The 25,463-nt window shown below is 41.2% G+C and overlaps 1 protein-coding gene across 9 annotated transcripts in view; it reads left to right on the forward strand.

The window, feature by feature from the left end:
* The window catches only part of PATJ (PATJ crumbs cell polarity complex component), a 145,917-nt gene that overhangs the window by 86,008 nt on the left and 34,446 nt on the right, over positions 1–25,463 (forward strand). For all 9 annotated transcript variants that reach the window (XM_038183227.2, XM_038183228.2, XM_027462630.3 and 6 more), the window contains 5 exons: positions 1,163–1,359; positions 8,854–8,945; positions 17,627–17,699; positions 20,863–20,955; positions 25,325–25,396. In XM_038183227.2, the coding sequence (XP_038039155.2) occupies positions 1,163–1,359; positions 8,854–8,945; positions 17,627–17,699; positions 20,863–20,955; positions 25,325–25,396 (527 nt within the window). The remainder of the gene's footprint in view (positions 1–1,162; positions 1,360–8,853; positions 8,946–17,626; positions 17,700–20,862; positions 20,956–25,324; positions 25,397–25,463) is intronic.

The raw sequence follows: 25,463 nt of genomic DNA on the forward strand, positions 1-25,463 counted from the left end.
GTGGTTGAAATCGTGCTATCGAAACACACTTCCCGTGGTGGAATGGTAATAGCTAATATTGATCTAGCTGCTGCTGACTCAGGGCTATGGCTGAGCATGTAATATCTCCTCTCGTTCTTCTTAATGCATAATGCAGCAGTTTCCGTCACCTTGGGCTCTGCACTGAAGGTGATACCCAGGCACACCAAAGCCCCGCGATCTGCTGTTTTAAGATGTGGCCCAGCTGTGATGCTGGGTGCAGCTGGCGTTACAGAGCTGGCTGCAAAAACCACAGAGGACAAACAGAGAGCAAAAAATACCCTTGCTGCATTTGACCCTTGTAAGCCAGAGTTACAGATGTCCATATGCCAGCAGTGAAAAGGCAGTCAGATTAAACTGTCAGCGTGCTCTGTTCCACTGATGTGCAGTGTGCTCCAAATAACTTTGTGAGTATATTGCATTCTGTCACAGAAATGCTTGAAATGCAGACGAAAGACAAATAACAGCCTTAATATCAAGCGAAGCTGCCTTTAAAGCCATAATCATTCACCTGCATTGTCACTGACATCTGCACAGCAGCACGTAAGGCTAAGTGGAACATCATAACTGTATTCCTGAAGCACCAGAAAGAAGCAAAATAAAAGATTTTATCTCGAGATGTGGATTTGCAGTATGTTTGTAATGTAAGCTTTTCCGTTTCCTACAACAGGTAGTTAACCAGCTCCAACTTTATGAGGGTTTTTGTAAGGTGAGATTGGGGTACCTCTAGATTTCCCTTGTTTACCCTCTTTTCAAAACATTTCTGTTTTAGAAACAGTCTATTTTGTACATAATTAAAATAATGCCATTCTCACGTGGACACAATTTGCAGCTGATACTGCATTTTGATCCTTCAGTGCTACAGGGACAACCAGATGGCTTCCCGCTGTCCAGGGATGCCCAGGGTAAAGGTGCATCACTGAGAGCAGTGTCCTGGCTCTCTCATGGCCTTAGCTGTTTGGAAAGCGAGTGGAGGGAATGCAGGGGTTAGGTACAACACGTTGTCTTGGATTCTCTGCTGGAAAGACCTCCGTTAATAAAGTCTAGATTCTGTGAATTCATCTATCTCTAGCATCTTTGTGTGTCTGTGAGCATCTGCACGTAGATTATCTTGTATTACAACTCATGTTATGTTTCTTTGTAGAAAAAATCAGGCAAAGATATGCAGATCTACCGGGAGAGTTGCACATTATTGAGCTTGAGAAAGACAAAAATGGGCTTGGACTGAGCCTTGCTGGCAACAAGGACCGATCTCGTATGAGCATCTTTGTGGTTGGGATCAATCCAGACGGACCTGCGGGACGAGATGGGAGGATGCATATTGGCGATGAGCTTCTAGAGGTAAGTGCCTTCCCTAACTACTAAATAAGGATCATATGGAGAGAGGGAGAGGCATATGTGAGGCTATCAACTGAACCTTAAATAAAGCCTTCAAGTGGAATTGGGTGACTGAGGCAAGGAACTGCACTGATTTATGCCAACTGAGAACTTGCCCTTTGGCAGGTAAATGTGTTTTCAGTGAAACAAAAATCATCGGCCTGTGAAAACTAATGTCTTGTCAGTGAGGTCTGTGCTCTCAGCATGTTCACAAGCTATGCTCAGGGAGGGACTGTTGAAAGGCAGGAAGGGAATAGTAAATCTGTCCTTGTAGCCTGTATGTGGTTTTGCAGGGAAATTCACACCTTACATTAAGAAAGGAAAAAAAGCTAAACCCCCTCAAAGTTACCATATGTGTTTTTACAGATGACAGGGATATCCCCCATCCTGAAAATAAAAGCTCGTGCTGTAATCTGTTTTGATTTGTTGTAACTTAAAATACTTATTTTCTTTAGTCGTGTCTGGCACAAATTCGCCGACAAGGGAAAAGAGCTCATCAGCAAGCAGAGTATTTTGTCTTCTCTTTTTCTGCTTTCTCCTTGCTTCACCTTCGGATAGCAAACACACATTTCCTGCACTTCATCTGATTTTTGGCTGCTGCCAAATGCCACTTTTCTGCAGTACCTGCAGCGGTTCCCCATGTCATGATTGCTTCAGCAGTTTAAAAAATCAGCCGTCCCTGGGGATCTTTCCTTTAGAAAGAAGCTTTCACAGAAGAGCAGGTATACAGCGACCTACCGCTCTCCATGGGTGGTGATTTTTGATCTTTCAGCAACTCGCTGTGGCATCAGAGAACCAACTATTTTCTCATGTTTCTTGACTTGAGAAAAAGCAATTTGACTGCCTGGGGATACCTTGGGAGTACTCAGAATTTTCTAAGCATTTGTCATTGTCTAACAGTTCTATAATTACAGGTTTTCAATGCACGTGGTACAAGAAAGGTTTGTTTTGCTAGAATAACAGCACCATCTGAAGCTTATTATTTTCTTCTTAAGTGTGATAAATGGTATGAAGGTCTATACCTTGCTGAAGTCGTGTAGGTAAATGACTTTTTCCTTCAAATTTGTTTCCTTTCCCTGGCACCAGATTCTAATGGTAGAAAAAATAAATTGTTGAGTATTGGCATATACCAGTTGAAAGGATCTGTGGGACTGTTTTTCTGCATGTCATAGGCCAGGTAGTTAAAGAGAAACTTGAAAGAACCTTTTGTATTGGTACACTTCCCTACAAAGAGGGATTCACAGAGGTTTTCTTGTATCTCATGAGTAATTCCTTGTGGTGATTGTTTGATCTAACGCTAAATGTTGCTGTACGTGAAGCATCTGTGATTAATCACAGGTATCTCAAGGCTTGGGGTTTACATGCATGCCCTGTGTTATGAGCAGCAGTTTCAAAAATGTTGCGTTGCCCTAATTCCTCTCCCTGTCAAGTCGGAGATAAAGTGGTTTTTCCTTCAGTGGAAGAGAAGTGATGTTTGTTATCTCAAAAACGCAATATTTCAAATAAACTGCAGTTCAAAGGGCCTTCAGTAACTACCTCTCCTGTTTACCTTTGCAGTCAAATTAAAGGTGTGTCACCAGCGGGCAGAGGTGTGAGCGCTTCTGAAAGGATGTGGTGATCTCATGCCGGTCCCCAGTGAGCTTGTATCCCGTGTCAAAACATCCTGCATTACAAAGGAGCGGGCTGTGTATTAGTCATGTACAGATGTCTTATGTTCACACCAGCGGTCAATTATTCAGAGCTCTGTTTTTTGCCTTTTGAAAGCATTTCGGTGTTGTATGTGAGCAGCACTGAGCTGGAACTAATGGGCACGTACACTGGCAGGTTTGCTCAGTAAGCAGGAGGTTCAGTATCCATTTCAGTAACCATCAGGAATCCCCATATCTGAGAAATATGCAGGTCACGGAGGTAGGAATATGACTTCGTGTTTCTTCCCTGCCAGTCGTGCAGGGGTCGGGGCAGTCGTCTGGCTTCACTTCCAGAGGCAGTTAGAGCATCAAAGGCTGCTGGAGGAGCACTAACAGCAAACTTAAAGCGTTCAGGAAGTGACGGGGTCCAGATTGTTTGTTTTTTGTTTTTCTGCTTAAAGACTTAAAATTGGACTGTTAGTACAAAAGCACTTGTCTTCCATGGGGCCCTCACCTCATTCATGGCCCTGGACAGTCTGGTACTGAGGAAGGAGCCTCTGGTCCTTTGGGTGGTGCCGCCCTGCAGGTAAGGTTTCCATCACTCTGCCTGCAGGCTAAGCTGCTGCGCGTTGCCCACTAATAAAAAAAACAAAAACAAAAACAAAAAAAAACCTTGAAGCCATTATCCTTGGTGTTCTCATCAGTTTGTCAGCAGATAGACCACCCTCAATTCTCTTCTCACTGAATGTTTTAAATGCGTTTGCATCTGCAACTTTGTTTGCTCATCAGTTTTGAATATGTGAACATATCAGCAAGGGAAGGAGCCACATCTTAAAAAGGCATCTAGAGTGACTCCTGTTGGCCAGTGTTGCTCCATGAAAGCAGCAGACGCTGTTGCAGCACGTGCAGGTTATTCCTCTCGGCTGCTGGGGGAAGGTTAACAGGTACCTGTGTATGGATCTTATCTGTTTTTTTTCTTTGAACTGCAGTTTGACTGAACTTAGCTGAAGGTTATGGGATGCTGCCAAACCGCCTCTGCTCCTTATTCATGAAATCCTCTGTCACTGTACTAAAGAATCTCACTTTTAGCTTCTGCAAACAAGCCTAGTCTTTTAGGGGCATGATCCTGACTCATTTTCAAAGTCAGTCCAGCCTATATATTGGGTGAAATGCAGGTCAAAATAATAATAATTAAAAAAAAGGTACATACTCTCCATTTTTTATTTTTTAATAAGTCTTCTGTGATGTATTTTGGATGGATGAGTGGCTGGAGAGAGCAGCCATTGGAAGGAGAAGGTCCTTTCATCCTACTCTCATACCCTTCATGGAGGAAAAGTATTTGGGGCAGAATTTGGTCCCTGCACAGAAGGATGTATTTTTACCATGGCACAAGCTCTGCTTTTCTGTTCTGTTTCCAAGTAAAGAAGCCATCTGTGGTGTTCCTGCCTGGCAGTCATGCTGTTCTAGTGCAGGTGTCTGCACTGCTTCGTGTCTTATTACTCCGGGCTCCGTCCTGCCACTGACAGTGCCCAGCATGGCCCGGGGCACGGCCCCGTGGTGCTGGACCCGTGCTGCTCCTGAGCACTGCATGGCTCTGTCCTTCTGGTACGTTTTGTGCACACTGACTAATCCCTCTATTATTATTATTATTATTGTTTTTGCTCCGTAAGGGAGCCGACTGGTCTATTAACGGAGCGAGCTGTTCAGAGCCCTGCTGGGCTGAGTTACCCACGCTGGGATCTTCTGCCGGCTGTCCCTGCTTGTCTCGCTGGAAGATAGAAAGGAGCTGCTCTTCTGTTTTGTACATCATTTCTGGAAGGACCAAGAGAGCCTTCACAGTCCAGCAGCAGCGTGCGAGTTACCCGACGTCCCTCCCAGGCAGCGAGAGGCAGTTCGTGCTCCTGCCGTTTGTTGTACCCCAGTGCTGGGGCCCTGCGTGCTAAACGTGGCTTTACTGGGATTTTGTTTGAGACTCTTAGGGAAATAGAAGTGATGCTATAATAACATAACAGATAAGTCAGTATTCTGCCCAAGTAAATGAACGGCTCAGCCAAAATCACGTCACGTCTGTCTTAAAATTGGGGGAATTAGTGCTTTGCTCTCGGTTCTTGTTGGGGCATTATTGTTTTTGTCCTCTTCCAAGATTATGACTCTGGATTAGGCAAGTAGCATTATCCCTCCAGCACAACAATGACTAGAAAGAAGGGTTTCTACATGAAAAAAAATCATCTTAAATGATTAATCCCAGTAGTGATAATTGTTTTTTAATTCCTACTTTCAGCATAATGCTCATTTTTCATGTACTTAGTATACAGCTTAGCAATTAAGGTTAGACAGCAGGAGGCTGTCCTTACGCCATTGTTCTGTCCATCCAGATGAGGCAATGTTTGAGCCTGTGCTGGGTGAGAAATCTGGGCAGGAAAGAAGAATTTGCATTCAAATTAATTATTTTATTTTTCTTGTGTTTTCCTATGTCTTATTACTTTGGGTTTTGGTGCTTTTTGTGGGTTTTCAGTTTATGCAATTTGATCAAAAACTTCTGGAAACATTTCCTGTTGTTTCAGAGAATCTGATTAAATCTCAAAATGTTACAGTTCCTGTGATTAGAAGACAACTTATGCGTTGTTACAAAAAATAGTTGTAGGAAGCTGTGTCACTCCTTTGAGTTATCGTCTGACTTAATTTTCATAAAAATCAGATGATGCTAATTTTATGGATTTCCATTATTGCCCCATTGTTTAAAAAATAAAAAGTTTATTTTGGAAATTATCCAAAATTAACATTTTTCTTCTGCAAATTAAAGTTTGAGAAACAAACAATCCTTTTTAATGTTTTTCTCTTAATGAAATCTCAATTCCTAAATTGAGTTTGTACTTTCAGGTGTTTTAGTGTGTGTGAAACAAAACTTTTGTATGTGAAGGCAACAATAAGTTTGACATCATGTGATAAAATTTGCAATAAGGCCGTGTTGAGTTGTATCAAGGATCCAATTTAAGTGTGCTGACCTGGCCTCACACCTCACTTTCATCTTTCTCTTTGCTCTCTTGTCTTTCTGAGATGTTTTACAAAGAGGCACTCAAAGATGAGTTGAGGCTGGCATAGGTCCTTTTGTTTCTTTTGTTTGGTCAAAGCTTTGTTTTGCTTTTCTAATCTTTAACGAGAGAAGTAAAGTCCAGATTTATAGGTTTTGACTCCTGGAGTACTATGGGGTTAACGTGACATATTCCTTTATTTAATCTGAAAGATTTCGAATGGCATTGCTTACGAAGTCCTAAATGTTCTTTGTTGGTTTATATAAGTAGGCTTTCGTGCTTTGCTCATCACTGTGGTATCTGAAGACAAAGTAACATTAATTTACTTTGCAAAAGAAAGTAACCTTTTTTTTTTAAAAAAAATAATAATACTGGCTGTAATAACTATGTGGGACAGTCCAAAATTGTGGAGATATATTACTTTGATTACCCATTCATTTTGGTATAATTAAATAATTATAACTTACAGACCTAGCTCAGAGTTAATTAAATTTTGGACTATTTGATACATCTACTGAAGAGGATTAATTTAGCCAGAGCAAAGACTATAAATTTTCATCTAAGTCTGCTGTTTAGAAAAATTGATGGTAATTTAACTAAATCCAAACAATTTGTAAGGCATCCACTACTCCCAGTGAACAAGTTATTTTTGAACCTAGCAGAATTAAGTCAACAAACCTACTGAAAGTTGTAAGTCCGGCCTGAAGCAGAATGCGAGCAGGTATTCAGTTTTGGCACCAGATGGTAAAGTTGCCCTTGATCAGAGAATCACAGAATCATTAAGGTTGGAAGAGACCTCCAAGGTCATCTGCTCCAACACCCCCCTACCACCAATGTCACCACCAAACCATGTCCCCAAGCACCACATCCAGCCTTTCCTTGAACACCCCCAGGGACGGTGACACCACACCTCCCTGGGCATCCCATCCCAATGCCTGGCTGCTCTTTCTGAGGAGAAATGTCTCTGAATTTCCAACATGAACCTCCCCTGGCACAACTTGAGGCCATTCCCTCTAGTCCTATCACTGGTTATCTGCGCGAAGAGGCCAACCCCCAGCTCCCCACACCTTCCTTTCAGGCAGTTGTAGAGAGTCTTAAGCTCTCCCCTGAGCCTCCTCTTCTCCAGACTGAACAACCCCAGTTTTTCTCTTGTGCTCGTGTTGCCTATTCAACTGATGACCATGCCAGCTGGTTTTGACCCACTGAGAACTAGAAGGGAGCATCAGCAACCTGCCACTGCGGCCAAACTGTGTGTGTGACACCAGGCTGTAAGGCTTGGGCCAGTTGTTACTTCTTCAGGTGAAAAAAATCTTCTCTGAACACAAACCCTAAATCCAATACAAACATTTTCAGTAAGGTGAAGCCCTAGAATCACTGGTAGGTTGTTTCTGGGCTCCATTATCTGTATTGTTTTAAACAGAGCTGTTGTATCAACTGTGAGTGCACATATTACGTTGTAAAGGATGAGTGGGGAAAAAACTTGAAGGGTCTAAATGAAGCTGGCTGCTCACTTTGGAAGGTCGTGTGAGCAGTCCTGTCCCAGAGAGCTGCATTAGTAGAACCAAGATGCTCTGAGGGAGGGTTTTGACACGTTAACCGGCAGGCTGTTGTGCAGCCTGGGGGCATCTGATGCTCGCTTAGATGCCAGGACACTGCACGAGGTGAACTGTGAACCTGAACAAACATCTCAGCTCCAAATGCCATTCCTTTTGGTTTCTTTTTATTCAAAGCTTGATTTTGCCTTGGGTTTGGTAGCAAACACCAGATCAAGCAGAGGTGTTCATGGGTGCAGGTAAATAATTGCTCTTCCACAGATCATTGTTTTCTTGATGTTTATTCCAGTCGGAATAGTCAATGCTGAAGACAAACCTCGTAGTCCTGCTCCCTGCTGTCACGGGAGGATGCTTTCCTTCACCACCTTTCTGGGTGTCTGGTTCAGAGTTTTAAACTCTTCAAGTGTAAGAGTTTTAAACCTAAAAATCATCAGGGTATGGCTAATAGACTGCTCAAGGGTTTTGGCAGTCTCCTTGACATAATCTTCTTTTTGCCATGGTACTCAGCACAGCTTTCCCTTTGCTTAAATTGTTGTGGTATGCCTGGCTGCCTTACGTACTGCGTGTAATCGTTGTGGTTGTAGCTTGTGCAAGCCTGAGCTGAAAAGTGAGCATCCTCTTGGGGTACCTCTGAGGCAGGGGCAGTAAAAGGGGTGCTGAAGTCCAGAATATTGCAGCCACTGAGGTGCAGCAGGGTGTTAAACACCAGACCTGCCTGTGAAATGCTTTATATTTAACCCTGCGGGTTATTTTTGTGATAGGTTACTGAATGTGCTTTTGGCTGGCTTAAGAGTAGGTACTCTATTGATCTCAGAGGTCCTGTTGTGCTTGTTAAGGTCCCACTCACTGAGCGTGCACTGGGAGGCATCAGGCATCGTATTTTCCTTTAACTGAGAAAGGACTTCTGGTACCTACAGACAGAAAATTCCTGGAGCATGTACTGCATTAAAGCTGTGCTGTTTCCCTCTGAAAACTACAGGATTGTCTTGTACTCAGAAAACACGTCCAAAGTAGTACCTGGTGTTTCTTGCTGTGATTAATTAAGTGTTTGATGCTTCACAGGCAAAGTAATGTGGTATGTCCTGACATTGCCTTCTCTGTCTCATCTCCTTTGCTGTTGGTTTTATTTCCTTCAGAGGAATGGAGGAGTCAGCACAATATGGAATTCTTGGTGGTGTGAACTAGAAGAAAGCATACATAGTTTTGAACTTCATTTACATGAAAATCTCTTTTTTGTTTTAACAGATAAACAATCAGATATTGTATGGAAGAAGTCATCAGAATGCTTCTGCAATAATTAAGACCGCCCCTTCAAAGGTCAAGTTAGTTTTCATACGGTAAGAACAGTTCTTGTCAAAACATTTGTTCATAATTTTGACTATTCTGTTACATATTTACATCTGTAATTTACACATTTAGCCTCTTCTGAAAATGATGGACTTACTCAGTTCTTTGTGGAGTGATATAATCCTTTTCCTTGACTGTTCATCTCAGGACTGCTCAAGAGTTCTTAATGTTTATACACACACACACACACACACACATATATATATAAAAATTCATTTGCTTATTTTGGGGTACCTGCTGAAGGCTTGAGATGACCCTGACTGATAAGGCCTTTCCCCTTCCAGCTTATTACATGTGGGCATCTTTTCTTTTACTCCACGTATGAAAATTTTTAATGATACCTCAATTCATTCACTGTAGTTCAGGAGACGTTACTGTTATGACCCTTGACACGGCGATGGGAAGAATCTGCCCCTTTCCCAGAATTCACATATCCACTAACAAGTTGGAACTTCATAGGTGCCACTGTTCCTGCTGTGACTTCCATTGGCACTTACAACCATGCCCATTTATTAATGTGGTCTTCTGACCAGCATATACATCATGCTTGATATTGTTTTTGCTCATACTCAGCTTACCCGTGAACAATCTAATAATCTGTGGGTGAATGCATATAAATGTGTACATTTACTCGCATGGCTCTGTCTGGTACAGCACACACAGGAATGATGGAAGAGCAGCATTAGCTCCGTGAAGAATGAGTTGCTATACTTGGCAGCACATAGGATCTGGGGGAGATTAATGGTCTTGCCTGCAGCTCCCGTGTTACTTTTCCCAGCTATTGAAAATTAAATGTCATGTACGACAACTCACTCACCATTACTTAATTGCATGTGGAAAATGTGCCTGGTATGGAGGCTCTGGAGGCAGAAGCAAAATGTATGAAACCAAAATCCAGGGCTCAATTTAGTGCTGCCAGGCAGCACTGAGAGCACGGGCTTCTGGCGATCCTGCCCTGCTGCCCCGAGCACCACAGCTGGCTGCTGAGAACCAGACTCCACGGGGCTGTAACAGTGTGTGCTTGTTAGCTCGAGTCTCCATGGGTATGGAAAGGAATAAAAGCTGTGTGAGTTCTTACCTGTATTTCCCATTTTTCAGGTTATTTGTGTAGCAGTGGATTTCAAGGCAAAAAGTTGTCATGATGATCATAATGAGTAGATACTGAAAATACCATTGGATGATTCTCGGCGCTCCCTTTAGGGCTTAAAATCAAAAAGTCTGCTTTATATGCTGATCTTGAGGTTATGAGCTTGTCTTTGCACTTCCAAAGAGAACACATCTCACCCCTGTGCTCTCTGCCGTGCATTGGAGTGCGCTGACAACTGACACGTCTGTTCACTTGATCCAAGCAGCCGTTCAAACTGCAAAGAAAACAAATTCTCCTACCGAGAGAATGTTATCAGCAGCTAGGCCACTGTCTGTAGTGCTGGGAAAAAACAAGTGTTGTTTTCTTTCCTTTTTTTTGTTTTTGAGATCATCTGCTTTTAGTAAGAGGGGTGTTTCAGAGTGTTACCAAAGCCAGATTAGGATGTTTCTTAAAGGAGAAATAAGAGTAATTTTCCTGTGCAAAATATATTCCATGAGCCCATTCTTCCCATTCCTACACTTTTAGACTTCAAAATCAGTGGATGTGATTGAATGCATGAACCAAAAGGCTGTGCCATGCCCAGAAGTCTTGTCCACAACACAGTTTAGAAGGAGAAGTTTTTGCTTGCTTTATCAGTTATTTTAAAACCATAATATAAGATGGAGGTACTGAAATGCCACTGCTTCATGCACTGTGGTGCCAGCTCTACGAAATATGAAGAGTTATGGGCATCGTGAATCTCCATCCATCTCTTGTGCAATAGCTTTTCCAGCCAAGAACAGAGTGTAGCAGACTGAGAGCTCTCCTGGTAGGTTTGCTGCTTGCCTGGTCTCACACAGTGCCTCTCGGCTCTCCGACGTGGAAGGAGCAGGGTGCTGTTACGTCTGCTATGCCCTGAAGAAGCAGAGGAGCCAGTCACAACAGAAATACCTCCCTCCTCCTGAGCACCGTTACTGATGAAACCTCCTTGTGCAGGCAGAAAGGCCGAGAGCATGTCCTAGAGCACATGGGAAGGAGAGGACACAACTCCCCCTAGCAAAATAAGGGACACTGCAGGAGGTAATAGGGAATTGGTCTTCATAAGGATGTTCATGTTCTGATTTCAACAGCAAAAGGCCTGAGTAGGTTATGGTTTTCCAGAAACTCATTATTTTACAGCCGAAAAAGTTCCTCTGTGCTTGACTGAGTTGATCTAGGACATAAAAGCAAAACTGGTGGGACTCTTAGACACTATTAAGTGTCCTCTTTGATATCCTGGGGCCTTGTTTTCTCAAATGAAGGATGCTCGGTGATCAGCATGCTGCTGCTTTGCTTTGAAGCAGGAAACTACATCAAGGTTTTCCTCTTCCTGGTGTTTTGGTTCACGTGCAGGGCAGGGGGATGTTTCCATAAAGTCTTTAATCAGTTACAAAAGAAGCCCAGGAATTCCTGGCCACAAGAAAGAGTTTCTGTGAGATGTGTAATATGGGTCATTAAGTAACTTGGTGTTTTGTGAATTTATTTTGGGGGGTGGAACAGAAAATCTCAGTCTGTTTTACTTTTTAGTAAAATCCTAACTGATGATTTGCACTATAAATATCTGCTCTTTTTTAATACCCTGGTAGTGTTACAATTTCATTCCCACACTTTCCTGAAATTTTTGCTGATGCGACAGTGCAATATACTCCATGAGAATCACAGTCCCCTTGTATCTGAAGGTTTCTTGCTCTGCTTCGTGAGCATCTTTTCCTCGACTAAATTGACAATGATTATTTAAAACAGTTGATCTTGGCTGGTTTCCAAAATATAGGTCTTAACACAGCACCATTTCCCAGTGCTCTCATTAATCACATAAGCTTGTAATAGCATCTAAAAGATTTGCAGTTGTAGTGTCACTTTTTTTTTTTTTTGGTGCATCTTGTGCTTTGTGGCTTTCTACAGGAACAAATTTGAAACATTTAACCTGCTTACATGGCTAAGCAGACAAACCAATCACCCAAGCACAGCATGGTGTCCATGAGACAAAATAGCTCAGTCCACGTGCTTCCTCTGACCAGTGCCCAGCATCATTTTACCTGACCTCCTAGGCTTACAGATGCAACTTCCAAGCTACTATGGCTAATATGGGCTGCCATAATCTGACAAAGAGCTTTGTTTCTTGTAGGAATCTCTATGCCCTAGTTCCCAAAATAGGATGGATTTCGTCCATTGTATTTTTGGTTCATGCATTAAATGTTCATTCTTTTAAGATGCAAAATAAGACACTTGGGTTTTACATTCGTAGGAGGAAATCCAGTTTATATCAGAATGCTCTTATACAGGGAGAATTGTATGATTCAGCACATTCAATGTTTTGTCCACGCTCAATTAACTGCCTTTAATCTGTTTTGGTGCTCCACTGTTGGTATAATAAGCAGATCAAACATAGTTTGAAGGCTTGAATCCAAGTGAATGCTGCTGATTTCAAACCCTCGTCCTATTGTGCTTAGTTCTTTGATTCATTTGGTATACCTTTTTTTCCTTAAAATAAAGTTGTTTTATGCTGCAGTAAAACATGAAAAACACTGTAAGAATGCAGTACTGCAGGGTTTTGCCTGTTTAAGTAGCATCTGTTGATGGTCCAGAGCCGTTTTCCCACACTGCAGGCATTTGGTCCGTGACCCTCGCTTTCTGATGATGGGATTGCAGCTTCTCAGGGAAGCCCACAAATCTATCAGCTTACCACTCCTTCCCTTTCTAGGGGTAATTGTGAAGACGAATCTCTTGCTGCTTACGGAATCTCCTGTTACATGCAAGGGAGAGAGATCCCCGCTTGGTCTGAGGATTGGCAACACGAGGGCAGTGACTGGGTTGGCCCATTCTCGGTGCTGTTTGACGCTCGCCGTTGCTGCACCTTTGGCACCAAATCTTTGCTCTTTGCTCTGTAGGTACCATTGTGTACTGCACACCAGTCAGCCTGGGCATTTTCATGCTTTAGAAATAATTTTTGCTTTCTTTTTCTTTTTTTTTTTTTTTTTTCTAGATAACATATTTGCTCGTATTTTAATAATATAAATTTGCTTTTTAGTTGCTTTAATTTTTTAGGTTCCTCTGTTTGGGAAAACTCAGATAACCTGTGGGATGCCATGTGTGCAAGTTGGAACTTCCCTGTGGTTTTTCATAGCTTTTTTCTCCTTCCTGTTGTACGCAGATGTGAACAAGTGCACAGTTGAGGAAGTTAAGTAGTTCGGTCTCCTTCAAACCTTTCATCACCTAACCTGACATTAAAATGAGGAGTTATTCATTTAAAATAGCAGTGTGCATTTGGATCTCACCTAGCTACGAGTGAATGGAGAGGAAATGGAGAATAAGAGTGCTCTTCTTTCTAGTGGGAGAGATCTTTTCAAGGCGATGCACAATAGAAAGGTCTTGCCTTGACCTATCTGAAGGGAACACTCAGTGTGGCTTTTCAGCATTCAACTCGCCTGCAGCTCATCTTCTCCAAAGGATGAAAACAAAGATGAGAAAATATGAGATCCTGGACTGATATCATTTTTCTTGGAACAAGTCGGATGTGCACAATCCAGGTTTTCAATAACCTGCAGGAGTTCGTGCAGCCGGTGGGAGGCCTGAGGTTATGGGGCAAACAGCATTTACTCACTTGCTCTCCAGATTTCTTCCAACTAAGGTGTCATGCAACTGCGTACAAGTTACTGATTTTTGCCCTGATCCTTGGAATTCTTTGTGCTCCTGAAGAGCATCCCCAACCCCCTACAGAGCTTTTTTGAAGTTTTAGTGCTGACAAACCCTGTAGTTGCCGGTGATTTGGTAAGAGGTTCATCTCCATTCGCTGAGGTATCTAAAAGTCACCTGGACCTCTGTGAGCAGTTGTCAGGAGCCTCCCAGAGAGGAACTGAGTTCTTCCCAGCCTAAAAGAGGTCATTCAGTGCTTGGACGAATTGCTCTTCTCAGTGGGTCTGGGTTTGGAACAGTCCTGTTTTGTCACTGACTATGGAGGAAGTTTGGACGTGAGATGCTCAGCTTTAGACAGGTGATGAATGTCATTCAGCACGCTCACCAAGTATTTCCTTAGCATTACATGGCAGAGAGCTGTACCACCACAAATCCGGGAGATGTATGAGTAGTCACAACGGAAAAGAGCAAACGTCCTCGAATGAAGGCAGGGAACCTGAATACAAAAATTGCAGATATGAGACATGGCTGAGCAAATAACGAAACCTGAGTTTCAGCCTGTAGCTTCTGGTTGTCATCTTTAGAAAGATAACTGTCTGAAACGCTTCACAGACCGCTCCATCCATGTGTGACATTCCTCCGAAGTGCCAGAGACAGCTTCTGATAAGGGCAGCACAGTGCCAGCTTCCCTTCAGCTGTGTGGAGTGAATCATCCCTTTAGGTTTATATTTGCATATTGGTCTCTTCGGGTTTTTTATGTGCCACGTGTTTATGGTAGTTAACCATTAGTCAATATTAACATCGTTTGTCTTCGCTTAAGCCCCAACATCTCCCCCTTCACTGGAGGTGCAGATGTTGGAGCAAAACTTCCCAAGTTCTGCTCGTCAGCCAGTGAGGAAGGATGGGGAGTGTCCAGGGGTCTATTTAGACTAGCAAGAAAGAAAAATGTAGTGAAATATGGCGATTTAATCAAATAAATCTGAAAGCGTATAAGCTTTGCTAAACTTTAAAGGGTCTTTGCCACTTATACATTGCTTTGATCTTGCTTCCCGTGACCTCTTGCAATGAGGACAACTTGTTTTGTCGGCGCTGAGCGACGCTGGTGCAAGCAGTCGGCACTTAACCTCCAACCAGATCCAATTCTGGTTTTCACTCAAACTCATCCGTAGAGGTTAGAAGCAATAAAAGTACTTGCGGGAGGAGTGAGGAACTCCTTTCCCGTTCGGTTTCTTTGTAGCTGATGAGATGCAAACAGCTCCCTGGTACGCAGGCTCGGCAAGGAGGTGCCTTCCACAAACCCAGGTGATGCTGGAGTGAGAGCAGTGGCTTTTTATCCTTCCTGCAGATAACAGAGGGAAGTGATGGAGCCTCCCCGCCCTATGGATTGTGTCATGCATGTCTTTGACCCTGCGAGTACCAGGCTGTGTCTTGACTGCGAGGGGCTCAGCCATGTTAACCTCGAGCGCTGGTAACTGAGAGCAGCTTTCTCGGAGGTGGTTCTGTAGCAGCTATTGGCAAATAAATTGGATGTTCATTTGCAGTTACTGTAATTTGAATATGATGTTCAGGCTTCTAAGCTGTCTGCTCCAGCATCAAAAGAAAATGATTGCTCCTTTTAGTTGTAAATAAATTCATGTTTTAGTTGAGGACACTTATGGAAGTGGAGAGCAGAAAGAGCAATTTATTATTAGATCTGACACTTTAAAATATGTTCCCTCTTTGATTCTGCTTTGAAGCATTCTCTTTTGAAGCAGCATTAAAGTATTCAAATATGTACGAGCCCTAGCAGGGGGAGATTACAAGTTGAGACATTTCTTAACCTTGTTTTTATTATCATTATTATTGCTCTTTTTTCAAGAGAATAAGTGTAAGGCATTTTGTTACTGCTTGGAATAAAATTGCCCATCCATTTAAAAATGCATAAAAATGTTATCCCAGTGATGGGAGGAAAAAAAAATCTTTTTGTGCTAAATAGAAACTGATTTGTATAATTAATTACCTCCTCCCCCTTGTAATGCAGTTCATGAAGCTTATGCCTAGCACTTTGGAAGGGTATTTCTTACAAAGGTTTGTACACACCTTATTATTTCCAAGTTTACTCCTAGTTGCAAGGTATGCAGCCTGCATTGGAAGCTACACAAGGGTTGTTTTTCACCCTGTTTGTGCTTCGTATAAAACACTGTCAGAAAAATTTCTATGGTCAAGCCAAAATTGCTAAGTTTCAGAGACACCTTAAGTTAGCTGATTTGTTCTTATAGGTTAGACCAGCAATGTAATTAAATTGGTATCTCATGAGGATAAGAGGAGAAAAAACAGCCTTGCCTAATGTGCTTTATGGGGCAAAGCAAACTTGAAAACTGTGAAATGATTATAAAATTCATGGTCTTGGTTCGGTGCATTCCTCGGATTTCTTTCTGTCTCGGCCCTCTGTGCATGTTTCTGTGTAACAGGGCACTCTGGTTCTGCTCGTAGCCGGGCTTCTTGCTCTTGCGAAGCTTCGAGCAGGGCCAGGCAGAGAGGCTGGGAGCAAGCACAAAAATGAGTGGCATAGAACCAATTCCTTGGGATTGTATGGCTGTTTGGTTGAAGATAAGTAAATGAATTCACCAACATTTGCCTGTAGGATTTGTCACATCAAATGCCTGTGATTGAATTTCCCACACGCTGCTCAGCTGAGAGCTGTTGATTTATGGTGTTGTCTTTCCGCAATCAGAATGTACTGGCTTCAGGTATTTAACTCTTAAGAGATAAAATGAGACTTTTTTAAAAGAAATTTCTGTGAAGTGCTTTTAAGCATGTACTGGTCGAATATTTTATTCTAGAGGTTAGAGGGAAAAGTTGTGCTTGTGTTACAGTAACCTGGAAGGTAGGACCAGAAATCAAACCCTGGAGATGCACTGACTGAAAAGTCAGAACTCAAGATGAAAGGCATTGTATTAGCAGAGAGGCAGGATTACCGACTCCTCCTCTGTCTTGTTTTGGCAAGCAGCCTGTGTGGTGTTACTGAATCTTTGGCAAAATAGGGTTTGCATCATGCTCCTGACTTCTGTGCTCCGTGAGAGGCGTTCAACCCAAAGATAAAAAGGCATGCTAGAAAAGCTTCTGAAGCAAATTTTGGAGTCTTTTTTTTTATATGCCTCATACTAGCCTTTAAAAATATATATCACTGAAGTCATATTTTACTTGATTCAATTTTACGGAGGCCAAAAACATGCAGAGCTAATTTCAAGAGCCAAATAATTTAAAAGGCATTTGAGGAAAAACATCAGCAAGACAGAATGCTCTGTAATAAGAAAGGCTTTTGGAAGTTAGAGTAATCAAATGTGGACTTAAGAATGAGTTTTAAAGAGGACAGAATAAAAGATGCCATACATGATAGGCAACTTTGGAAAAATAATGCACTTGTGCATAGAGGGAATCAGTGTTCATCTTTTTTTTTTTTCTCTCCCACTTTTTCTAAAAATTCATTCAAGTTTTTACATTGAATTTTTTACAAAAGACCACTGCAAATATGGACAAAAAAAAAGAAAAAGCAATCTATTTCATCAAAAGCATGTTTCATAGTTCAGCAATGTGAATGTTAGACAAGTCTAAATAAGCAGTTAACAAGTATTGACATTATTAGAAGAAGCTAACAAAGTATTAACACGTCTGTTGATGTGTAGGGGCCATAAACTCCAACTGCAACCTCTGATAATCCACATTAAATTAGATTTCCAAAGGAGGTAATGTCAAGATCTCCCAGATGAAACTACCGCGGTCCCAGGAAGGGATGTAATCTGCTAGCAGAAAACACAAGCGAAGATGAAGTGCTTTCCTGAGCTCTGACTCCTGATAAGAAGCAATTCTTTTGCCAGTAATAATGTTTTCCTAACGGACAGAAGTTTGGTCATTGTGGTTAACTGTGTAATACATCATTTGTTTGTTTTGCAGAAATGAAGATGCCGTCAATCAGATGGCTGTTACTCCTTTCCCATTGCCTTCCAGCTCCCACTCTTCTATTGAGGTAAGGCTTGTGGGTTGTTGTTCCTTTGGTTTTGCTTTTAATTTGGGGTTGCTAAATTAGGCTGATCGTCATTAGCAGTTCATTATAAATTCAAGCATCTTCTGTAATTAAACCCTGAATCATGAAATGGATTGGGTAGGAGTTTGACCTAATAGTTGTCACTTTCACTGTCTTTTCTTTGTTCTCATCATCACTGGAAGGGCTGGCATGGCACTGATGACAGAAATTAAACAGGTTATTGCTGTACAGGAGGAGAAACAGTTTCTGCATGCAAACTTTGCTGTCTCCTATCCTTCAGGTTAGAGTAGTCATGGTCTTTTGCCTGGAATGTGGATATCCTCCTAGTGAAAATAACATTTTTCAGAGAAAAACTCACACCCTCTAAAGTTCACTTCCCCCAGAATATTGTTTGCATGTCTAAAAATGGAGTAGGGGTGCCAGCAACTAGCAGTGGTAAGGAAGTCTCTGTATACGTGGCTTCATGACAGCAGCATCTTGGGGCAATCCCAACTTCACTGAGAGCCTTGGCCACAATCTGTCCTGTGCCCCAGCAGTGGTATTGTACGTTCCTGCTCATTTTTTCCTGTAGGAGCAGATGTGAGCTGGTTGGGCAGGGAGCACTCGTATACGGTGTTGTAGCATGCAATCTAATGCAAAACCTTCCTTAGTCCAGTAACGTTACCAATCTTCTTCTTTACTCTGTTTGCTGCCTCAGCCCCAGTGTAGGCTGATTGCTCTCCTGTGTACCACGAATCCGTGCAGTGTCACCACGCTGGTAGCATTTTGACGTCTCAATACAGCATAACTACATTTTCTAGATAAAGCACATGGTTAGCCTTGCTGTTGCTTTTTAATTCTGTTTCTATTTGAGCTAGTAAAGCAAAAGACATTTTATAATTCAGTGGGGGTTTGGTCTTGCCTTGAACTGATGAATTCAGGTGCATTAAACTCGTGATATTTCAGTAGGCATCACTGTGATCCTGCAGCACTGGGCCACTCTGGGTAGTGCTGGATGCAGCTCAGGGATTGCAAATTACTCTACATATATTTGTGTCTTTGGGTCGTACTAAGCTTTGTTTAGTCACATTTTGGTCTGGGATCAAGTGACCATAGACTAGACTCCACCAGCACGTGGAAACCAAAAAGCTCGGTCTCAAGTGCGATGATGGCCTTTCAGGATAGATGCTCATGGGTTGAGTTTGGTGTTTTATTGGCAAGCCCTTCTTATTTACATTGTGTCTGGTTTTAGAAGTAAATGCTGGGTTTCACTTCTAGTCTAGTACCTTTTTATTCCGTAACATAACTCTAACCAAAAGATGTTGTATAGAACTTGACGTTGCTTTCCTTTGTCAGCTATTTCTCTGCTTTAAAAAAAAAGGACCGTGCTTTATATTTTGAAATACCAAATAAGTATTGAACATTGTGGTGTGTATACTGAACATGAATCTTGTCAGATCGTATTAAAGAGCCTAGCTAAAGTAACAGAATATCAGGGAGCCATAGTTACCGTATGCTATTGTGTTAATCTTCATCTTATCTTTCTCTCTTCATCAAGGCATTTTAATTTTAATACAGAACATGATAAGCAGCAAATATGCCTTAAAACAAGGTCTTGCTTCATTGCATGGAGTTGCAAGACAGGATAAGGCTATGCTGTGGTGTAATGTTGCGGGCATACCACCAAAAGCAGAGTAATGATTCCTTGTGCTAAAAGCTTGGTTTGCAAAACGTTTCATTGATCAGAAAGCCACCCCACCATCATCTGTTTAATTGGGGGAGCGACACGTTCTGCTGTGGTCCTGAACAGAGTAAGCCTTGTAAGGACGGAGGGTGGTTTACTCCTTGTGCAGTGGTCGAGACATTTGCATGATTATAATTGTGCACTGTAAAGTAAAATGTCTCATGACAATTCAGAAATAATCTTTCTTCTGAAGATCTTAAAAATGGGTTTGTTGTATATAGTTTATCTTGCTCTGGAAGAGAAAGCAGCTCCAAAGTTGGATTAAAGGCTCAAATGTACCGAAACTACTTAAAGTAAATCAGAACGAATGGATCAAAAATATCAGATTCAGGATATTTTTAAAATATCCGGTCAGTTTTAAAAAGGGAAGGAAAATTACCACCTTACATTTTGCATGTAGCCAAATTAGTGAGAATTTAAACTTTAAATTCTATCTCAACCTTTTCATGAAGATGCCATTTCCTCTCTATCTAAGCTTTATCATTGGTATGGGAAAGATATTTTTTCTTGCCAATACATGCTTCTTAAATACATGCTTCTTATTATATAGAGAAAATAGCAGGAAGTCCTGCTCAGAAAAGCTTTTCTACCTAGTATGGTGCTATTTTATGTTCTAAAGGCCATTTTTATTTGGAACTCTCTTCAGAAAGTGAGAAACTCGTTATACCTTGGGTACAGCATAGATGTGCGGCACAGGTTCAAAACCAGAGCTCATGTAGGAGGTGGTTCTGGAGCACATCTTGGTGAAAATACTGATGTCATTTGGCCCACTAACATCATTAATTTGTTCTCCAGTAGTTGTACTTGAATGCTATTTGCAGCGTTGTCGAGGAACGCGCAGACATAATTGAGTCCTGAGGTCCCATTTGCAGTTGAGGTTGGAGGCAGTGCTCCAGGGCTGGCTTCAGCCTGCGGAGCTTGGTGGCCACACGCTCTGTCCAGAGGAGCTTTGGCTTGGTGATTCCTCCAGGGCTGATCCATCAGTCCCTCTGCTACCAACCCTCTTGGACTGCACGAAGGAAAACTTGGATTCCTTCTTAATGCATTGAGCATGCGTGAAACTCATCCCCTCTGCGGAAGTCTGGTGGGGGTCCCTTAATCCAAGCTCAATAGTTTGCACACTCGATGTGGTTTGGTCTGGCTTTGAAAATTGACCCAGATCTGCTCCAAAGTGCTAGCTCATGGTATTGGACCACCTCCTGGTGCTTGGGGCTGGCTGGAGACTGAGGTCTGTCTTTCAAAACTTGTATCGCTTATTTGTCTCCTGACAGTAGGATGCTTTAATTGTGGATCTTTTTACTTTTTCATGCTGCTACTTGTTTAGAAAAACAAAAGAAAAGGTAAAACTGTCTATTTTTTTTCTTTAGCTGTTATGGGGGATCATAGCTCTGTTTAAAAACTGTTATCAATCCTTTCTACCAGGATCATGGTGGCACCGAAACTGCAAGCAGTGAAGAAGACCCAAGCTTGGATGTTGTTATGAAAAGCCTGACTGATGAGGAATCCAATAAAACTGTAAGTGACTTACAGCAACACTTAGTAACAATCACACCTTAGAAAATGCCAGCTCGTTGGCTTGGTTTACATTTTAGCTGTGCTTGGGTTGGAGTATTACGGCATACTTTTGTTGAATAATATCCAGAACATGTGAGAGCAAAATCCAACTTCTTGCTTTACATCTATTTGTTTTCTTCACATGTTTTCATGAATTAAGACCTCAGTATAATTAGTAAAAATACTGAGGTTAAGTGTTTTTATGTACCATTTTGTCTTTCTCTTGATTGCTTTCTCAGTTAGAGGATTCAGTTTCTACTCTTGCTATCCATGTGTGACAAACTTCAGAAAAAAAACATGGTCTGTAAATCATTTTCTTCTTTATATTCATAGCTTCATAAATTCTAAGGCCAAAATGACTATTATCATAATCTAGTCTTGCCTCCTGAATAACATAGCTATAGAGTTACTTTCAGTAATTTCTACATCAAGCCCATAACTTCTGATTTAATGTGTTACTGTCAGTATGCACTGTAATAAATACTGAACTTCTCGTTGATACAAATAGGGTTTTTTGTTTTTTAGTATGTCAGGATCGTGCGTTATCAGAAATCAAAGTCCTTCAGGGTTCAGCTTTAATCTCTTTTTTTTGGATTCAGTATTAAAAGTTTGAAATGGAAAACTACTAAACATGCCGGAGAGTGACTAACCTAGAGGTACATAAAATTTGCTGAGGCAATCTTTTTGCCCAACAGTCCACTCTTTTTTCAAGGAGTGCGTTCACTGAGATTTGCTGTGTGCGCAGTTTGTGTGCAGGCCTCCACAAGGGAAATCTGATACTTGTTTTCCTATTTTTTTTTCTCCCTGCTCCATCATGGTTTTTTGCAAATATAAGTTGAATATATATAATGTCCTGTAACTAGTAAATATTTAATTAATGAGTCCATGAACTCTAAGTGTTAGGAAGTAGTACGTGGTATTCAAGCATCAGAATTAACCAAGCATGTAAAATGGATTTGTGTTCCTAATGGGTTACTAAGAAGTTTTAATTATTTGTGTTCATATTTGTTTGCCTTGTTCAGAGTTCTCCCTTGATGGGCTAGAACGTAAATGAATCAAGGGTTTTCTTGTATTCATTTATGGGTATAATTCACCTTTTCTTGTTGCTGGTCTTGCTCAACTTGGCAAAAAAAAAAAAAAAAAAAAATCAATGGGTTACAAAGTAATGTGAAAAACTTCACAAAAGTGGATAAAAAGATACAAAATATGTTGTAAAGAATGAACTTGATATAGGATATGTGCTGTGCTGCTTTTTGGAAGCTAATAGAGGGAGTATGAATTTAATGCAAAAAATAAAAATGGGAAAAAGAAATGCAACAATCCAAGGTAGGCACGGAGGGAAGACACCAATGGGACAACAGAGGACAGAACATATTGGCAGCATCTTTTCAAATGTGGTGAATGAAGAAAGAAGTGAACTGTTGAGCCAAAGGGTAGCAGTTTCAGTATTTTTGACTGAAAGATAAAAATAAAATGAAAAGATAAAGCGTTGGTGGTAAGAGTGGTTCTATAGAAGACAGCAGAAAAGTAAGAGAAGGATACGTTTGCTGAGAGCATCAGGATAGTACTTTATTTAGTTTTTTGTTTTGACTGTCTGTACCAGCTTATCTTTCCACTTAAATTTTTCATATAACAGCAACCAGCTGCTGCAATTTGCCATTTATCTTTGGAATTCCAGCCATGGTGTCCAGCAGGCCCATAGCATTATCCCTGCTGAGGTGTAGAGGGGAGGCAACCTGTCCCAGCTCAGTAGTGATACCAGGATATTACTCAGTGCCTATTTGCATACAGGGAACTTCCTGATTTTTTCCCATCAGATAAATAGCTGCTGAGAAGTTTAGTAGGAGGTGGAGTTAGAAAAGTATTTGAATGCCTGCAGATCCAACTACTTAGTTCCTTGTGGCTTCAGTTGGGCCAGCCCGCAAAACGGAGGCACAAATAAATGAAAAATGCTAGAGGCTAGCTTCAGAACCTCAGAAATTGCTTTCGATCAAGATTTTAAAGTTTCATGGCAAGTATTTCTAAGGAGTGTATCTTATTTTTGTAAACGCTGATGGAATTTGGTTGTAATCAGTCCCTTCAGTGGATATGGGTCATAGTGGCACTTAGGCTTCAACACTGCAGTGCAAGATACGACAGCTCATTATTTTTAGGAAAAAAGATTTCTGCGTAAAGATTTTTCAATCTTTTAGTGACCGAGGCAAAAGAAAATAATGCCTCATTTTCCACAGTGTGTTGCTACCAGAGCCTAACACTTACTTCACCATTGTTACTGAATTTCTCAGGCATATGTCAGGAGAAATCAGGAATGTAAAAGTCAACGTGTAAGATCAAGTTCACTGAGTAAATAAAAAGTATGTGCTTATCAGCAGATCTTCTGCAAGTGCATACAGCTCAAAGCACAGACAGGACGGCTCACCAAATGACAGCAGGAATAAAAAAAAAAATGAAGTCATTTTGTGTTGCTGATAAATTTGTCAGTCTCTCCCAAGATACTTTTTATTGTCACTTCATCACTTTAAAAAGTAGAAAGTTGTATAATGGGCATCATTGTAGACTCGGATGATAAGAGGGGGAAAGAAAACAACTTTATTTTTGGACTGGAGCCAACGGAAGTGTTAGGCAAAGTCTTGCATGCTCGTTAGCTGCCACATCGAGAGGTCCTGGTGGCAGGTTGTGGTTTTCTGAGGATGGTTGCTGTCCTGGCCTCTACAAGGTGTTGTTGGAAAAGAATTGATAGATGAGGGCTTTGGGAGAGACTCAGAACTTTTAACTTTACAGAGGTGAAAATGGCTTGAAGAGTCATTGGATGTGCTCTGAAACACCTCACGTCATTAATGTCCCAGCAGTTTGCTGTCCTGGAGGTGGATACTTAATATTATTATTATTATTGTTAATAATAATAAATGCTTAAACTGATGTTAGGTGAGAACAGACTCACTTGAATTATTGACAAAGAGGAGGAGCTTCACAAAAATGCTTCTGGATGTACTTGGGGGAGTTGAATTAAATCAGGCTGTTGGTTTGCAGGCATATGACAAATGCTGAGTGCACAATTCAGTGTTTGAACGCCTGCAAATCTTCTCATTTTATCCAGACACCTCCATCATAGAGACGACTAAAGGGCTTTAAAGGTGATGTACAATGCTTACGTGATGTGCAGGTTGAAGTTTTAGGCACATATCAGAATGAAAAAGGGAAGTATGAAATTTTTTATTGTTCATCAAAACACTCTCTCTAGGGTGACAAAGCAATCTTCCCACTTCTCCCCAGACACTTCTGATAATACAATGAGATCACTTTATCTTATTTTCTTGTTATCCATTTGGATAATAGTTACAGTTGTATGCTTAGTGCAAGAAAAAAATGCAGAAAAAAAAAAAAGCCTGGGGGGCTTGGCATGTTTTAATGGAATAAAACTTTGGGAAACGAGGCCAGTATTTTCAAGCTTGGTTACCTAAAATTTGATTTATGTTTTCTTTTGTATGAATTGTCATCTTAATTAGAAATTCTTCTGAGGTGCAGAATATCTCCATCTTTTGAAGTTGGTGCTCAGCTTTTCTGAAAATGAGGCTGTGATCAAAGTGACCTAAGTTTGGTGTAGAGGTTTAAAAAAAAAGAGGGGGGGAAGGCACTAACTATCTGGAGGCAGTTCTAGGACAAAAATATTCTTTAGTGTATTGCAAAGGTATAGAAAGAAATTAGGATACAATTGAAGGTCGTGATTGAAGTGCCATTGTTTGAGATGCTTATAATGAGGCTGGGTGATGCATTTTAAGCAGTTAGTTGAAGTGCAAGCAGCGCGCTCAGTGCTGCTGAGGACTACCACAAAAAGAAGGAAGGAGGTGAGAGTAGATGACTTTGAACTTCTTCCAGCTGTAGGAACTGTATGGTCTATACCCATGTGCCAGAAAGTAGACACATGAGTACCTGTCCATTTCAACATAGCACGGGAATTGCTGTCCTGGCCACCCTGGAGAGTGGCCTTCCATCTTCTTTATCACTTCATATTTTTAGGAACTATATAAACAATATGCGATACTCTTCTCCCAGAAAATCCCTTCCTTAAATTGTACGCATTCAGTAATTTCTGATTATTTCTGTATTCATACTATTTTTTAGTAATTCTAAGTTCTGTTCTAAGTAACTCTAAGTTTTTCTCTAAGTAATTCTAAGTTTTGGAATTCAACTCTGTGTGCTAGAAGTGCACTTGTATGATGATATGTCACTGTGTTTAACCAGACCAGTAATTTCTGATTTTGGAAGATACTTCATTAAAGCTAGTATAACATTTTCAATACATCTCGCTTTCTTTTTTTTGACCTTTTAGGAAGTGAAATGTAAAACTGACAAACCAGTGTTGGTGGACCAGTCGGAAGCAGAGGAGCAGCTCCCAGAAAATGTTTGTGTATTCTTCTTGACCGTTAAGGGGGGCTGGATTTAGTTGAAGGTTGTGTGATTTATGGGAG

This window comes from Anas platyrhynchos, chromosome 8 (genome assembly GCF_047663525.1).
Source record: "Anas platyrhynchos isolate ZD024472 breed Pekin duck chromosome 8, IASCAAS_PekinDuck_T2T, whole genome shotgun sequence".
Classification (NCBI taxonomy): Eukaryota; Metazoa; Chordata; class Aves; order Anseriformes; family Anatidae; genus Anas; species Anas platyrhynchos.